This window comes from Phalacrocorax aristotelis, chromosome 17 (genome assembly GCF_949628215.1).
Source record: "Phalacrocorax aristotelis chromosome 17, bGulAri2.1, whole genome shotgun sequence".
NCBI classification, from domain to species: domain Eukaryota; kingdom Metazoa; phylum Chordata; class Aves; order Suliformes; family Phalacrocoracidae; genus Phalacrocorax; species Phalacrocorax aristotelis.
The window spans coordinates 755,668-773,346 of NC_134292.1; the positions used below are offsets into that span (position 1 = coordinate 755,668).

Consider the following 17,679-nt stretch of genomic DNA (forward strand, 5'->3'; position numbering starts at 1 on the left):
CAATGGAGGTGTTCAGCCCCCCTCCCCTGTAGGCCTGCTGGCAAACGGAACTGCCTGGGCACATGCTGCAACTCTCCTACCTCAGTATCAGGGAAGCAGAAAAGCGATTCGCAGTATTTGGAGTTGAGGTTTTTCTTGGGGCCTTCCCATTCAGCAGGATCTTCCCCCTACACCCCCAGCACTCAACCAGCAGGAACGGGCAGTTCCCCTCATGGCAGCTCTGCAACAGCAAGGGCAGCACATTTCAATGCAGCCATGCAGAAAAGTGCAGACACACAGAGGGGAAAAAGCTGGTTTTAATAACAGCAGCTGATCCCTAGAGGATGCAATGTTCATTTCCTGATGAATGCCAGGATGAGCTGCTCTGCTGTGCCTCCAGAAGTAAGACAAAAGGTAAAACTGCAGTTTCCCGTTGCCGTTTCGCCCCTCAGTGCTTTGCTAAACTTGACTTGAACTATGGAAGAGGCTACTGCTGAAAATTATTACCCCTGTATCGTGGTGGCAGAGCTCCCTAGCTGCCCCACTCATAACCTGCCATATTAATGCAAGCCGGTTTTTATGGAGGCCTTGCAACTGTGTTGGGAAATCCATCAGCATGACACAATGCTCCCCCTTCAGCTAAGAGGCAAGGCAGGTGGCTGAGAAAAGCAACCTTTGAAACAGCTGCTGTAGGATGCCTCTTCCAGAGCCCTGCAGGAAGGTTATCGCAAAGGGCAGGGCTAGCAGAGAGATGAGGTGCAGCAGAACAGGCTTGGTGCGAGGTGCACACTGCAGCGCTTCTGCGAACGGTCTCCTGCAGGTTGATCTTTCAAAGTTAGTCCACTAGTCCTCTCTGAGCATGGCAACAGCATCCGTAAGCACAGACAAAGCTGAAGGGCCTGGCAGCAGGAAGGGAGCACCAAAAAGGAAAAAAAAATTAACAGGATGGCAAAGGAAAGCCAGCTGAAGTGACACAGGGTTCACTGGAGTGGACTTCGGCAGTCCCCAGCCCCAGCATCGCTACGTCCAGCACACAGCTCCTTTGGCATCTTAGCCTGGCTACAAGAAAAAGGGTGGGCCCACAGAGCCATAGAGAAAACACTTAAAATGGGTCGTCAATGTAAAAGAGACACCTGCCTAGCTTTCAAGGGAACCTGAATTCCTTGTACCAAGAAGTATGAGTTGTTTTGTGCACCTCTGCCAGGTCCCCAGTGGCTCCAGAGCCTCCAAGAGGGGAATGTGCCACTGAACAGAGGTACTTTGGGATGTCCTACTCCTCTGAAGTCAACATGCCCTTCTATGCTGTGTCCCCTCCTCAGCAGGGCAGTCCTAAGGCTGGTTTAAAGCCAGGCCTGCTCAAAGCTTTCCCCACACAGGTGGGCTGGGCTGCACATGGTCCTTGCTCTACTGCACGGAGCCTAGCAACACAGGGCTGGAAAGCAGGAACCCAATCTGTAATTCACAGTGCCAACTGGGAACAGGAGCTTCCCAAGACCATCGCATCAGCTGCTGCCAGACACAAACTGCTCCCCTTTGCTGGGACACACTGGTAATAGAGATCTGAGCAAGTCCACTTAGCATCACAGAAAATTAAACCTCAAAGAAAGTGTCAAAAACAAAGACTAAGTTCCTATCAGTAACTGCTTGTGGCTTTAGTGGGTGTGCGTGTGGCAGTGATGGCACGGGAAACCAGCATCACCTTCACTCTGCTGTCCAACGCCATGGCATCCACCCAAGTTGAGGAGAAAAACTGGCATAAGAGGTGTCAGGGGTTCCCAGGGGCCTCGCTCACACCTCTTTTCAGAGCCAGCACAAGAACTTTTGCTTTCAGGGTTCAATGCTTTTGTTCATGGGCTTTTAGGACTGATTAGACAGACATTTGATTTGGGGTTTATTGGTAGAGGAACATCAAGGCAGCGTTTCTTCCATTGAAGACGGATGTGAAAGCAAGAGCATGTTTTGAAGAAGGTTGAAGGTGTAAGAAACACCTGAAAGCAGCAGTGAGTTTTCCAGCATTTCCTAAAACAGACTCTGCCTTTCCGTGTTTGCTTTGAGCTACATGAGCACAAGGCAGTGGGATGCTCCAGAACACTTTTCCAAATCCCTCCGTCATCCCAGAGGATCAGTTTTCCTAGGGAGACTCTAGTCTGAAACGGAGCTGTGCAGGACCCCCAGAGCATTTTAGATGAGCCTGACTCTGAACCTCACCTGGCACCACAGCCAGCTGGAGCCTGTGCACCACTGTCCTTCATCTCAGACACGGCTAGCTGCATTGCAAAATGAAAAGACTACATCCACTTGCCAAGGAAATTAAAAGTTACAGCATTGGACTACACCAAGTCTCCATAAACAGCTGGTTGACACGTAAGGGAGGTTCAAAGCAATCAGGATCATCTCACAGAGATGAATCCACTGGTCTTCTAGGCTACAATTAACAGTTACAATCATGGTCACATGAAAAATGCCCAAGATGTGCTGTTCACATCTAATGAGGCCACTGCTTGAGAACAACCTGTCCCCAGGGAGCAAACACCAATCATACCATCACACTGATGATGCCAGGTGCTGGCACGTTTGTAGCACTGATCTGAATCCAACACCAATAGTTACTTCTAACAGCCAACCACTGGCATTAGCTGCAGGAGATGCTGCAGTGCTGACGGCTGTGCTCTAAGCAGACTGAAAGCACTGCCTGTACCAACCAGGTCCCAGGACAACACCCCTGGAGAGATCTCTGTCCTTTCCAGCAGTACCTTCACCAGCACGCAGAGCTTCACCTTAATAGCTCAAATCAAAAGGGACAGCCTCAGGATGAAGCTTCTCAGTGGTCTGCCTGACCTTCACATTAGAAAGGGTGGTGTTGCTGGCGGCCAAACTCTGCAAGCTACAAATGGTGGGCAGTGGCAAGATCGACTCCTTTGCCTCGCAGCCAGCAGAGAGGTGCAGGCTGTGAACAGAAGGGCAGTTACAGCACAAGGCTGAGACCACTGGCACCCAGAAAAGCGGAAATCAGACAAGTATTACAACTGTGATGGGTGTCTTTCACGTGCTGTAGAAGTCAAGCCTGTGGTGAGTGGCTTGATTTCAAACCCAATTTCTCTAGGCTGTCTGAAGAGTTGGAAGTGCCCAAGGACGTGTGTGTGATTGTGGCTTTGGCTCCTGTCAGACACCCAGAGCCCCAGGAACATCACCCTGGGCATGAAGTGCTGCTCCACAACTCCCAAAGTTGCATTCATGCGACTTTGAAAAGGGGTTTCATCATGGCTTAGAAGGGACACATAGCACTCACCTCAACTTCAAAGTTCACAACTTACAGCTTTTTGTTTTCCATGGGGCAGACGCCAAAACTGGTAATTCAATGGGCCACCACAAGAAGGCTGAGCTGGTTTTCGAAGCTAAGAGCAGACCTTCTACAGCTGGGGCTTTCCAACTCCCTCCCACGCACACTCTCTGGCACTCCCCGTGGCTTACCTCCCACCACGAGATTGGATGGGAAACTGTCTCGTGTCTGGGCAGCCAGCTACATAAACTTGACTTCAGGGATTGTAAGGGAAAGGCAGGTCAGGTTTTGTTTGGGGACCTCAGCTCCAGTTCTGGAAAGTAAAGGTGTGTCAGAACCCTTTTTCTGAAGCAGGAGGTCCTTTTGGTCACCTGCATGTACAAGTCATGATTCCTCCCACAAGAAAGTGATCTGGTCCTGGGCAAACTGCTGATCAGGCTGGAGCTGGCTGCAAACTGCACTTCGACACCACACTGTAACGTGAAGCCAAAACCTTCGGAAAAAAGCCAATAAAAGCTGGACCTGATTTTAAAAGGAAGGCTGGTCGTCCTGCTGCAGCATTGTCAAGTGTGCTTACCACAGCCCTTAAAATGCTGTATCCCATGCAGACAACACCACCATAAAACACTCAGAAGTACACTTTGGAGGCAACAGGAGCCAGGTGAACTAGCTTCGAAGACCAGCATCTCTGCTCTTAAGCAATGTGCAAAAGCCTGAAACTGAAGATTTCAGCATAACCTGAAAATCACCACGAAAAACTATCAGGGTATGCCTAGGATGCAGCTGGAAAGGCAAGGCATGAAATGGTGAAGCATCACAAAGCAGGAGACACCCCTGGCTCAGGGACACCAGCAGCCTTTTTGAAGAGGGACAGTTTTCTCTACAGAAGGTGCAGCAGGGCTTCTCCAGCATCTCTCAGTAGGAACACTGGGCAAGAAGGGCTTGCCCAGCTACCTTGCCCTCTGGGCCCCAGGAAACCACATAGACCAGAAGGGGCTGCAGACATACTCTCCAACACCACGGGCTGTGGAGCAACATCGCTTAAATTCTGAGTTTTGCATCTTCTACAGCCTTCCAGGCTTCAGTTAAAGTGAACCCTTTAAAACCAAGGTGACAACTGACCACAAGGAAAATACATCCCCTCCATTTTGGATCAGGGTAGGTTTTCACCACAGATGACAGTCACCTATCCTCATTAGCTGAGCTCATCTGTTCTCCTAGCAATGCCCCCTCCCCCACTAACTTATTTTCAACACTGCTGTCAGGATTAAGCTTAAAACTTAGTTCTCCTTCCAAAACTTAGACAATTACATTTTCTTCTGTCTCAGATAAATCTGTATCTCTTGAGATGAACAGGGCATCGTTAAAACCTCTGTCTGGGGTAACAAATGCAAATGCCAAGGCTGACCATGCGAACACCCCCCTGCAGCCCCTTCCTCCCATCCCAGTCCTGGTGGGGGGTAAAGAAAGGAAGCTGGCAGTATGAAAAGCAGAAATAAAAGGTATATGAGAACTGAAGATATGTTGATAAAACAGAAGAGAGGTGTAGGCAATTGGAGGTACTGCAAGGCAAGAAAAGAAGCGCTGCAATGCTGAGAAACCACAAACTCCCTCTACGTGGATATCACAGGACGTGTTTTCTTGGCCTTTCCTTTTGCTCTAACGGGCTAGTAGTTTTAGTTTCAGCAACCCTCCTCAGACTTTCCATCTAAATCTAAAGGCTCCTGCCCACAGCCTACTTTTCTGTATGTACATTCTGGCAGACTCATCAGGAAACTTATACATGAAAAGAGGTTACTGATTAAAAGGAAAACCCCTGCAGCCCCACCACAAACTGCTTTATCCAAATGCCACCAAATATTTACAAAGTCTGAAAAATGCATTTATAAACCCAGACATGTGCTGAGCACTTAAATATTTCACATGCTTCATCCAGCTTTAAGCAGAAGTGCAAGTCATGTCCAAGCACATTGCACTCTTTCAGTTTTGTATGCCCCTTTGAGATCTGAACTTTGGGCTGCCTGAACAGAAAGCAAAACTGAAATCAGTTTTATTAGAAGTCCGAGAGCTTTTCAGCTGAACACCTTTTTCCTTGTTCATGCCCTAGTAAGATTATCAAACCAAAAGTGACAGTATCTCGATTCGTACATGGATAGCAGCCGATTAAGTCTCTCTCAGTACAACTGCATGATTTTTAAATTAGCAAACAATGAATTTGCTCTTAGGGACTTTCCATGTCCTGTCGGAAATAGCACAGCAAGGGACTTTCCATAGCGGGAGCACTGAGCTGCTGCAGGACGTTACACACATTGTGGGCTACAGATGCAATGGTACTACATGAGGCAAACACTGCTTTGTGGTACTAAACTAACAAGCCCACCCATAAGGCAGGGTTTAATGCTAGCCCATGGTACCAAGAGAGACTCTAGGCTAACATGGTTGGTTGATGCCTCCTTTCATCGGCCCTCCTCAGGCACAGATACCATCTCCTACGATCTGACTCCACAAATACAGCCAGGCCTGATTAAACGCCACAGCTCTTTGGCAGGCAGCTGGGACAGATAACATAAGCCAGACCTTGCCTCCTCCCACCAATTCCCAGGAAAGAATTAGTTTTTTCCCAAGAAGGCACAAAATAACCTTACCCATATTAACCTTACCCCCATTAGACTGAATGCCACCTGTGGTAGGCAGGCAAGGCAAGCTCAGTCCCCAGACAAACCAACTAGCACTGCTCCAAATCCCTGCTCCCCTTTCATCACACAAGACTGTCCCAAGACTAACAAAAACCCTAACAGTCGAGATCAGTGCTGCAGACCTGCAGCCCAAGTGCTCCAGAGCCCCACCTCTACAAAACATACTCTGTTTTAGCAAAGCACCTAACAGGACCTTTTGAAGATTAGGTGGAGAGCAAAAAAAAGGCACAGCCTTATCAGTTCAGATGCTCTTAATCAGTTGTGCACAAGATCCCAGAGCATCACATACATAAAACCTTGCAAGAAGACGGACATCTCACCACAGCTTGTTGCCTTTATAAACTTCTAGTGCAAGTCCTGGCTGGACTCAAGCCTACGTTCAAACACTTGTAAGACCACACAGGGAGGACCTTTGGCAGCTGATGATTTTTGCTGAGCGCTGCAGGAACTCTTAAGATTTTTTTTTTAAACCCAGGAGAAAAAGTTTAGAAGAGCTCATCAGTCACAGCACAATCGATAGCATTGGAAGCTGAAGACAAATATTACTTGTTTTAGTCTAGTGGAGATGAGCTCACTACTACAATGACCATTTTGAACACTGCAGTGGGCACCAGACTTCTAGTTACTGGTCACCAGCAGAAATTAAAGCACGGGTCAAACAATCCGCAGGCACCAACAGCACAGCTTGAACTGGAACATCAGTAAACCACACTGTACCCTGAAACGCAACTCCCAAACACTCTGCTGCATCAGTGTGAAGCTTTTAATTTGACATTTATTCAGTCATACATCCACACCACGAGCCACTTACAAATCTATGAACGAAGATTCCAGGGCAGGAGGACCATTTAGCACCCTACATCCCCTCATCTTCTGGACTGAACTTTTAGCATAAAGAAGCAGAAGGTTCTGGACAGTGGGACAAGGAAGGAGAGGTGCAGAAGCACCTCTCAACAGGCTCAGCAAGCTAGGCAGAAAACTCAGGCATAATCCACAGCTCTTGTTTCTTCCTGCCATCTTGCAGGGGCGTTGCAAAGAGAATCCAAACATTAGCCTAGACAGACCGAGGTTAAACCTTTTCCCAACACACATCTCGGTCACTACCAAAGCTCCACGAACCACAGGGTTACAAACTTTACCTACGGCAAGCGTTAGAGGGAAATGAAATTTATTCCTCTTATCTCAGGCCCCCCATGTGGTGGCTCTTCCATTCCAAGAGGGACAACAGAACTGTCCTTCAGGAGCACCAAAGCTTCACAGGTGAACATACATTCGTTCCTAACTGCCAATGCATTTTAACGATGCAAACTGCCACAGCAGAGCTGACTTGTTGGAAAGCACAGGGTCCGCTGCCATCCTCAGCAAGAACACGCTTCTCATGAGGTATGTTAGCCATAGGCATGCTAAGGACCAAATGCCCAGGGCCACAAAAAGAGGCCTGGATTAAAGAGCTGATGGGCTCCTCAAGAAGAGCAGGCTCACGGGCCCAGAGCAGCTTAGAGTGAACAGGTGGCCAGTCTCACTGCCCTGACAGCTACAGGGGCAGCTAGCTCAAAACAGGATTGTGGCCAGGCCACTTTCCCCAAGCTCACAGGTCTGAAGTAGGTTTTAGGTTCGCATAACACAGAGAACTCCACAACAATTTCATGGCACAGCAGTTTCTTGCCAGTTCACTTGGCTTTTATAGCAGAAAGGAGCTGAAGACAGAGCAGGGGCTTCCCACCACAGAAATAACGTGCTTGGTGCCTGTGATCACAAGCAAATCTGAAATTGTTTCAGTTCTGCCTATGCCTCAGCAGGGCACAGACCCAGCTTAGTCAAGAAATAGCTCCAGCTTACAGTGAAGTCCAGGGAGTTGACAGTTCCCACCACTGCCACCAGTGTCAGTGGACAAGCAAAACCACCTGAGTCTTCCCCAAACACAGAGGAAATAAAAAGGACGTAGACACCGGAAGCCTTGCTTTGATCTTTACCTCATATTCTTTAATAGTCCCCTTCCAAGTGCAGCCACTGTTAATACAGACAGCAGGCAGACTTTCCACCTCCCGACGAGCTGCGTTGTCTGGGAAAGCCTAAAATGGGAAAAACCAAGCAAATCACAAAAATTACTGAGGGGTTGCAGTTTTGGTTGGGTCTATTCATTCTTTATTAAGACTGTACTAAGACTCCTCCCAGGCCAGTTGCCATACGACATCCTCAAAGGTGTGCTAATGGCAAACAAATTGTAAATAGCTTTTAAGTAGGCCACTGCTATATTAATATGACCTGGACTTCAGAAGCTGGGGAGTCCATCAGATTAATCATAACTCTCACTACTGAAGAAAACGTTTCCCAGGAATAAGGGATTCTCAGAACCTGTATTTTAAACAAAAATCGCAAGTGGTATTAATGACATCAGCGAGCTTCTTTATTTTTTAAAATGCATTTTTGCTTACCGAGCTTTTTTCCAAAATAGAAATTCCTTCTTCATATATTCCTTCCTGAATACAGGTGGCACACTTTTGAGGTCCAGCACTAGCAGGCAGAAAAAAACACAACAAAAAGAGACCGATTAATGGTTTAACAGTAAAACGATTTCTGGTAGCTTTATAAAATTAAAGCATTTTCTTATTTCTAAAACAGCACATTGGGCCTTTGCTCATGTGTATTTTTGACACCCATTTCTGATTCCCATTTTTTTTTCTTCTCCTGATTAACCACTCTGTTCAGCTCCTTTCACTTAAAGACAAGAGTAAGACAGAACGCTACGAAACTTTTTCTGGAAGTCAGTGTGTGTTTAAATTTCTCACATTTTGGCACGACAACTGTATGATGACTTTTAGGAGCACGTTCCTGCAGTAGCTGTGAGAAAGACTGAAGGAGATGGGTGATCCACCTGGATCTCCACCTGAACAGCAAAAACAATCTGGGAGATTCAGGAAAAGGGAACTCTGAAGCAACCCCCAGAACAATAAAAGCAAATCAGAGATTACAAATTCCCTACAGAACACCTGATACTGAAGCTCAACAATTAAACGCAGCTCCCTCACTGAGAAGGCCCTAAAAATGAGACTTTTCTCTCCTTTTCTGCTTGAAAATGCCTTTTCAAGCACTTTGCCTTCAGACTGAAGGCATAAAAGTTACCTTATAATTTTCTTCAGACAATAGGAACAGTAGCGATGTCCACACTGAGCTTGAAACGGCCTCCTCAATATATTCTTGCAATCAGAGCAGAGGTATTTGACCTCCAGTTTAGTTCCCAGTATCTCCTTTGCAAATCCAGGCTGGTTTAAATCCAAAGAGCCAGGTGGAGTAGAGTTTGCTGCTGCCATGTGAACAAAAAATTCTGGCTGTCTCTCCAGAGCCTGAAAATATAAATATTTTCCCTGTTCAGTTATAACTGGATGGTGGTAATTCTTCACATAAACTATGTTACTCACAGCATATTACACTGGCACCCAAAACCCAACAGCACATGTAAATACACCGATGTAAACCACAAGTCCGCCTCCACCTAGTTAAAAATATGGAAGGAAACTTTACAGTTAATTTTAGAATTAAACCCAGAACAAAAAGACAGGGTGGACAGACCTCACTAAAATTCCTGTCCAAGTTTGTTGAAATGCAGCCTATCCAGAAAAATCAAGGTTTCTGACCCCAAAACAAACATCCTAAAGCTGATCAAGAATACAAATAAGTCACCTCAGTCCACCAAAAACCTGCAAGCACCGAGTGAGGCAACCACAGGTTACCACCACTTGTTTTCACATCTGTCAGAAAGAACCATAACTGCCCAGAGCCAGCAGTTCCTGGGGCCACAGGGGGATGCTGTGCACACAGCAGAGCCCGGACTTACTGACAATGCCCAGGTGGGCATACAGGGCTCTCCAGAGGCCTGGAAAACAAAGATTTGAGAGGCACAGGCAAATCAGAAAGGAGAAAAATAATTAAATGCATCTGCTTTGATCACTTTAATGATCTAAAGATGCATCTCCTGCCTTCACGCCCTGCAACTACATCCCACAGCCACTGAAAACACACCACGGTGAACATCCAGGTATTTCCTTCAAGCCAGTGCAGCTGAGGGAGCAGCGAGGCAGGTAACGTCCAGCTTCTGCGTGTACCGGGGTTTCTTGAAGCCGATAAAGTGACCCCAGAACGCAGACAGCGAGGACAGCCGCGAGGAAGATCCCCTTCCACAACCGATTCCCGCCGGCAGCGGGAGCCGCGCCGGCCGGCTGCGGCCTGCAGCCCGTGCTGCGTGTATGTAACCAGGTCTTCAATGCAAACGCAGTTTTTCAGCTGCACCAAGGCTGGCTGTTCCCCGCCAAGTTGTCTTTACGGCCGCAGACACCCGCACTTCCCGGGAGGCCCGGGGACCACAATGGGGAACGTGAAGCGGGCGGGAGGCCCGGGCGCCGCCTGCCCCCGCGGGCCGGGCCGGGCCTCGGGGCTCCGGGAGCCCCCGTCACCGCTGGCCCCGCTGCAGCCCTAACCCTCGCGGGGCGGAACCGCTCCCAGGCTGCCAAGCGGCGGCAGCGCCTCCCGGCACCACCGTGACCGGGGAGAGACCGAGTCGGCCCCGCCCCGCTCCCCCCGAGCGCCTCGGCCCGCCCGCCGCGAGGAGGGGCCGCGCCCGGTCCGGGCTCAAGGCGGAGCGAGGCCCGGGTCGCCGCCGCACGGAGAAAGGCCCGTCCGCCTGCTGGCGGCCCCCGGCCCCGCCGACCCCCGTGACCCGGTACCGGAGGACAACACAGCGCTCACCGGCCGCCTCCGTCCGCGCCCCGCACCGGAAGCGCCACCAGGCCCCACCCACCGGACACGTGTGGCACGCCCCGCCGAGCCACGCCCCCCGGCCGCGTCGGTGCCTAGCAACGGTCCCGCCTCGCGACGGGCCGGCCTGGGGCGGGGCCAGCGGCGTCTGCGTCACCGCCAAGCCCCACCCTCCGGCACCCCACAGCATCACCTACCCCTGTCACTGCCCCGACACCCCCAGAGCGTCACCTACCCGTCACCCCCAGGCACCCCCACACCAGTACCTACTCCTGACACCACCACACCGGCACCTACCCGTCACCCCCCAGGCACCCCCACACCGGCACCCACTCCTGACACCCCACCAGACACCACCACACCGGCACCTACCCGTCACCCCACAGGCACCCCCACACCGGCACCTACCCATCACCGCCAGACGCCCCATTACGACTCCAGTCACCCCCACAGTCACCTCTCCCGCAGTGACTTCCTCAGGCCCCCTCCAGCGTCACCTCTCCTCAGCACTCCCAGTCACCCACACACACAGCATTGCCTCTCCCGTGTCACCCCCTCACACAGCCACCTCCCATCACCCCGACATACCACTTATCCCCCAACATCCCCCCCCTGCTGCCCCCCCATTGCCCCCACCATATCCCTGCCTCAGGCCCCCCCTGCTGGGAAGGGGCCCAGCCCCCTGGGACCCGTTCATCCCCACTGTGCCCGTGTTGGGGGACGCAGAGGGACAGTGGTGCACCCTGGGCACCCTCACTGAGGGATCCCTGACTCCCCACCCCAGGGTCTCACCCTGTGGGGATGGCCACCCTCCTGCCATTACCCCCCTCACCCACCAGAGCCGGGTCAGGCTGTGGCGAGAAGCCCCTGGCCCATGGGGATCAGCCTGGCGTGAGCCCCCGGCCCCAGAGGGGTGATTTAAGATGCCTTTGGCCATTTTGGGTGGCACTGGGCACTTGCTTACCTGTGTGCAGAGCGCCATGGCCGCCCCACGTCCCGCGGCACCCGCTCAGAGGGAAAGTGGACGCCGGAGGCGCCGGGAAGGACGGGTGGTGGCAGGCGGGTTTCGGTTTAATTGTTAAAAAAAAAAAAAAAATTACTGGGGAACCACAGCTACTTGCCACGCGGCAGTGAGGTCAGCGCGAGGTGCTTTTTGCAGGGGAACTCGCTCAGCAAAAGGTCACAGTGGCAGGTTTTTTCGCTCAGGCTCCACAGCCTGTGTGTCCCCCCAGCTCAGCTCACACACTGGGGGCTGCCGGTGCCCTCCCTGCACTCACGATGAGGCGGCGCGGAGGCTTCGGGGCTTTACCACCTCCTGCGCCGGTGGGGTAGGGAAGGTCTCGCTCTCACCGCACAGGGAATTCACCCAGCGCCGGGGAAATCCTCCCTGGTCAGAAGAAGGCACGACCAGTCAGGTGCAACCCCTGGTGCAGTGGCTGGCCAAGGTGTCTCTCCCGGTGACCCCGGCTGCAAGGACAGCACAGGAGCAGAGTGGGCCAGAGGAGGGAGGCGAGCGAGGGCAGCTCGCTGTGGCCTGGTGCTGCCGGTGAGCCCGGGGAGGCACCGAGCCCTTTGTGCAGGGCCCATGTGCTGCTCAGGCACCAACTGAGGTGAACTGCTCCCCGCAGGGCCAGGGCGAGTGATTCCAGGGACTCCCCCAGGGGCCGGGGCGCTGGGGACGAGGCGCATCCCCGAGCACATGTCGGCACTGGGAACGCCGCAATGCAGCCCTCTCTGGGATGAGCCACGCTGTGTGTCCACATTGGAACTGCTTCGCTCACTCCGCTGCAGCCTCCCTTTCCCTGGCACAGCCGCACTTGTCTGCGAAAGCAGGTATGCAAACCTCTACATTGCTGAAGTTCTTGGCTGGATTATGTAATTCGGCAAAGAAAAGCCCCTTCTCCGTTTCCTGAATGAACTGTGACCCTGGCAGCAGCGCCAAGGGCAGGGCGTGCTGTTCCCACAGAGGCAGGAAACTGCCAGCGTCTCACCTGAAGCGCCAGCGGCAGGTCGGGAACCACGCGGGGCTGCTCCGACTGAACCTGCTGTTGCAACCCTCCAGCTGCCGTCGCAGGGCTGGAGGAGCGAGTCTTGCAACGCAGAGTAACGCACCTCATTAATGTTCCGCTTCAAGTCCCAGAACTAGCCTCTCCTAAGTGTCCTGGGCAGCCGGGGCCGAGTACGTGGCGGGGACGGAGGCCAGGGCCTGCCGGGGCGGAGGGGAATCCCCCGTGCTCTCTGGGCGCCCGATTTCTGAGCAACGCGCGCTGGAACCCGGCCGCTCCCCTGCCCTCTGCTACGAGGAGCAAAAGCAGTGCCAAGGATTTGTAACTCCCGCCGTGCCGCCCCGCGCCCGTATTTCAGAAATGACGAGAGCGAGAGGTTTGGGTTTTCCTGCCTTTACTGCGGAACTTCTCGGGCGACTCAGGCGCAGAGCGGAGGGGTTTTGTTGTCTCCCGGATGCCCTTCAGAGGCACACCCCTCCTCTCACCCGCGGCCTTACCCGGGTTTTCTACAAACACGGACGCGAACCGCGGAATTTTTCCGCCAAGCGGCCGAAGCGCTGCGACCTGCGCCGCGGGGGCGGGGTAGGAGGCGGGGCGCGGCTCCCGCTCCGCCCTGCGAGAGGCCCAAGGGAAGCCCCGTGCGCAGGCGCGGCGTGGCGGCTCCACCGGTGGCGGAAGGGACCGCGCCGCCCGCCCCCGCGGGTCCTCAGCGTCCTGCCGCAGCCTCCCGGGGGCCGCCAGCAACCAGACCGTGCCATCTGGCCCCGCCGCGAACCAACGCCATGGCGCATGCCCGGCTCTGCCCAGGCGGGTACGACTATTGGTCAGCGATTCTGACAGCACCGCGGACTAAGCCAATCCGTTCTGGGCACTAGGTTATTGGCAGTGACCGCACCCTCTCGGAGTGCACAGGCGCGTGCCTGCCCGCCTCCAGCCTCCTGTGTACACCAGCCAATTGAATAGCGAGCAGGCTGATTGCTAGGTTTCTGTGCCTATTACGAGCGACTGCGTCACGCCTGAAGCGCCATTATCACGAAGTCTATTGAGGCGCCCCGAGGCCCCGCCCGCTGCCATCGTGCCTCTCCAAGCTAATGAGAGGTCGTGTTTCCTGAAGGGCGTGCGTGCTGCCCTATCGACGGGCTAGGAGGCGGGCTCCGCCTTCCAGGGGGCGGGCGTTGGGCTGCGCCCCCGAGGCGGCGGGTGCGTCCCTGGGGCGGCGGCGGGCGGGGTCGGTGTCGGTGCCATGGCGGAGAGTGACTGGGACACCGTCACTGTGCTGCGCAAGAAGGGCCCGAGCGCGGCCCAGGCCAAGTCCAAGCAGGTCAGCGGGAGGGAAACGGCGGGGCCCGGGCCGTGTGCGGGGCCCGGGCCGTGTGCGGGGCCCGGGCCGTGTGCGGGGGCGGCGGGGCCGGCGGAGCGCTCATCGCGGCACCTTTGCTCTCCCCAGGCGATCTTGGCGGCGCAGCGGCGCGGAGAGGACGTGGAGACCTCCAAGAAGTGTGGGTATCCCGCGGCCGTGCGGTGGCTGGGACCCCCGCCGCCCCCGGAGCGGCGCCGGGAGGGGGCCGAAGGCAGCACCCCTGCTAAGCCAAGGGCCGTCCTGACCGGTGCCACAGAGACCTGGGAAAAGCGGGGCGCGCTGGGGAGGGCGGGCAGCGCCCCGGGGACGCGGGGGGCCCTCCCCTGTAGCCACCTTCGAGCTTCTGGTTGCCCAGAGCGGAGCGCTGGCCGGTGTCTGGCATCAGAGCGAATATAAATAAAAATGTCAACAGGAACGTTAGTATTCTTGAGGCTGCAAAGCTCTTGGAAGAGCCTTTGTGACCATGAAACTTAAACTGCCAATTTTTGCAGCTTGTTTTTCTTGTTGATAACATATTCCTAAGGGTTTCAATGTCTGCTTATCTTCCTGTGGTGTTGCTCTTTTAAAATTCCCTGTTTCCTGTCCCATGTAAATTCTCAGGTTCTCTCACTGTAGGGATGAGATTATGATAGCTGGAAGTAAATAAATAGGTGGTCCTTGAACGAGGTTTAGTCAGCTTTATCAAGAGACTGAATGTCAGAGACTAATTTGAGAGAAAGCATTCAAACTGTGACTTAAAGTTTAAAAACTTACAGTTCACTGTAACTAAAGTGAGGCAAAACAAGTAGCATGTTTCTGAGTCTCAGGCTTTCAGGAAAGCTAAGTAGGGTTACAGTTTACATGTGAAAGGCATCAGAAAATTGATTAAAAGCCACTTATTCATGCTGCCTCATACCTGAGCAAACAATGTGCAAGTTCAAATATTAACCTCTCCACGCTGTAGCATAAACGTGTGCCTGGGGTAAAATCTGAATATTAAATCCCTGAGCAATAGCAAAATTTAGCCTATCTGGCGTGAAGTTCAGATGTGAAGTCAAGAAAGGGGAGAGCTCTGCATGGCTGTGTTTAGACACCAGCATTAACAGGATTAAGATAACATGTCCTCTGACCTGCCGTGGGCAGGACCTGGTTGAGATCAGTGCTGATGTTGGTATATTGAAGTCCTGAAAGCTCCTTGGGATCCTGGGCAGCCGAGCGCTTAGGAAAAGCACTTTGATACTTTTTGGCGCAGCTCTGAGCCTTGGGGTTTTTTCTGTCCTTTGTTTATTTTGGGTTTGTTGGGGTTTTTTTTTTTGTCCTTGCTTTGAATGATAGGGGCAGCAGGCCAAAACAAACAACACTTTATTACAAAGAACACGGCCAAGCTCGACCGAGAAACAGAAGAGCTGCACCATGACAGAGTTCCCCTGGAGGTGGGCAAAGTGATCCAGCAGGGCCGACAGAGCAAGGGCATGACACAGAAGGACTTGGCCACCGTGAGTATGGCCTGGGGCCCGCTGGCCTCTGCTCCCGCTCTCCTGAGGCAGATTTAGGCACCTTGAGGCGAAGGTGGACACTTTTCCTGTCCCCTTGTGGGCAGGTGTGGTGGGATGATATCATGAGCAGGAAGTTTGGTGAACACAACATCTCCGATATCTGGTCTCCAGGCAATATTAGCTATGTAGGAAATGTTTTGGGGGTTTCTGTGCAGCCTTTGAACACTTGCTTGGAGATGGAGCATTGCTGCGGCTGGTGAGCTGGTAGGAGGCTTTTTTTATTTTTCCTCCCATCAACTCAGCACTGACATGAGGCTTTTTTTTACCATCTGGGTCTGACACAGTGTTCAGAAGCTCACTGCTGTCTTAAGGAACAGCAATACGTAGTGTTACTGCTGTTCCTGGGAGGCTGAGGGAAATAGAAGTCTGTCCAGGATGGGTGTCACCATTGCTGTGACACTCAAATAGTGGAGGGAGGCAGTAACAGTGATGAAGTAAGCTTGGAAGTAGCACTTTGTCTTCTGATCTGGCATAATTAGAGGCTGTTACTTACCTGTGTGAGTGCTGGGGGGGTTGGTGCTGATTGTTTGCTGTGTATGGAGCCAGTGTTTGAGACTACTTTTTTCTTTTTAGAAAATCAATGAAAAACCACAGGTTATTGCTGACTACGAATCAGGAAGAGCAATCCCCAATAACCAGGTTATGGGCAAGATTGAAAGAGCCATTGGTGAGTTAAGAAAGGAGACTTCAAAAATAGTGATAATGTTTTCAGTGCCTAGGAGGGATGTTTTGGTTTCCGTTACTCACAGTTTCCTCATCAGGATCAGTTGCTGGCTGTAGGTTATTGTGGGTGGGGAGTCATTAATCCGTGTTCTGGTAAAACTTGGATCTGCTGAGTGAAATCAGAACTCAAAGCTCATGTTCTTTGTTCTTCATGAGTGGGGCTATGTCCTGGTGACAGGCCCTGCATGCTGTCCCTCCAAAATCAACAACATACTGATACTCATGAAGGCCTGGTTATACCTGGGAAAGCGTCTTGCAGCCACCAGTGTTGATGTTACTCTCCTAGGCCAGTTCAGATACCATTTTCTAGGAAGATAGTTGGTGCATAGGCAAGAATTGGAGCTTTGTCTGAAACTAGTCTGGTGCTCCTAGAAACTACAGTAGGATTCTCCCTGACTCTGGTTCCCTGCCCTCTTTTTTGGATGTTCTCTTCCTTATAGCGAAACTTGATTTCCTCAGATCTATCAGGTAAGTGATCAAGTGCTGATGGCAGCTGATGGTGGTTGTCTCCTTTGTCTTACTCCAGGCCTTAAACTGCGTGGGAAGGATATTGGAAAACCGCTGGAAACTGGCCCCAAAGGGAAATGACAACAAAGCCTCGAAATCAGTTTGTTCAGACTGATCTTGTCTGGCTGGTTCTCCTTAGCCACCAGAATCTCTCTTCGTTTTGCCAAGCTGGACAAGAGGGCTTCAGACTTGCTTTGGGGGGAAATCTGCCGAATCTGTACCTGCTGTAAAAAGGCGCGATTTTCCTGATTTTGTTTTTCCTTCCTCCTATCCAGAGATTGAGGAACTAAACCAAAAAAAATACTGCATCTGATTTGCCAGAAAACTTGTGCGTCTTGGTGTTTAGAAGCAGCTAATGTTAAGACACTTGGGATGGTCTGAAATGTGATCCTTTAATTGGAACAATTTGGGGAATGGGTGGGATATATTATATATAAATAATTAGGGAGAGTTGGGGGTTGATCAGTGTCTGCATTTGAAATGACTCAGTCACTGCATCACAATGGCAAAAATATTTGTTCCTTCCAGCCTGTTTTAAAGAGATCTATAATAAAGTTTGATACCCTTCAGTTGCACAGGGTAGTTTCTGCATGTTTGCCAGCTGGTAGTAAATTTTTGTAGTTGGGTGTGACTGGAGCTGCAGCACGCTCTTTCTTCTGGGAGTGCAGTTAGTGGGACTACCTGGAGTGTCTGGGGTAACGGCTGGTGCTGTCCCAGCCTTCCCAGCTGCTCCACTCCTTTGCCTGTTGGTGAGGGCTGCAGCTTTGGCTTGCAGCCCGGCGATGAAATCAATGATGTAGTTTTATCTTGTGTGGAGGTGAGTGGAGTCTCTTGAGCTCTA

At 52.0% G+C, this 17,679-nt stretch overlaps 2 protein-coding genes across 12 annotated transcripts in view; one reads left to right on the plus strand and one right to left on the minus strand.

The window, feature by feature from the left end:
- Positions 1 to 13,501, minus strand: part of TRAF2 (TNF receptor associated factor 2) — a 28,406-nt gene extending 14,905 nt beyond the window's left edge. For 2 of the 11 annotated variants that reach the window (XM_075111938.1, XM_075111933.1), the window contains exons 1-4: positions 10,699 to 10,747; positions 9,079 to 9,299; positions 8,391 to 8,469; positions 7,929 to 8,027 (exon numbers count right to left, since the gene is read on the minus strand). In XM_075111938.1, coding sequence (XP_074968039.1) covers positions 7,929 to 8,027; positions 8,391 to 8,469; positions 9,079 to 9,266 — 366 coding nt within the window. In that variant the 5' untranslated portion in view covers positions 9,267 to 9,299; positions 10,699 to 10,747. Of the gene's footprint in view, positions 1 to 7,928; positions 8,028 to 8,390; positions 8,470 to 9,078; positions 9,300 to 9,975; positions 10,613 to 10,698; positions 10,748 to 11,671; positions 12,671 to 12,698 lie in introns of those variants that run through there. The other 9 variants (XR_012663460.1, XM_075111928.1, XM_075111934.1 and 6 more) reach the window with 9 other exon arrangements.
- Positions 13,502 to 13,744: 243 nt separating this feature from the next.
- Positions 13,745 to 17,413, plus strand: EDF1 (endothelial differentiation related factor 1). Its single transcript, XM_075111946.1, has 5 exons — positions 13,745 to 14,034; positions 14,161 to 14,212; positions 15,388 to 15,548; positions 16,182 to 16,275; positions 16,858 to 17,413. Exons 1-5 carry the CDS (start codon positions 13,957 to 13,959, stop codon positions 16,917 to 16,919), a joined length of 447 nt encoding a protein of 148 aa, XP_074968047.1. The 5' UTR covers positions 13,745 to 13,956; the 3' UTR covers positions 16,920 to 17,413.
- Positions 17,414 to 17,679: the final 266 nt, after the last annotated feature.

Bases quoted from the DNA above. Each gene is read 5' to 3' on its own strand.
- EDF1 (XM_075111946.1), top strand. From the start codon at position 13,957: ATGGCGGAGAGTGACTGGGACACCGTCACTGTGCTGCGCAAGAAGGGC. The intron at 14,035-14,160 runs GTCAGCGGGAGG...TGCTCTCCCCAG, and splicing joins CCCAGGCCAAGTCCAAGCAG to GCGATCTTGGCGGCGCAGCG. The intron at 15,549-16,181 runs GTGAGTATGGCC...TTTTCTTTTTAG, and splicing joins CACAGAAGGACTTGGCCACC to AAAATCAATGAAAAACCACA.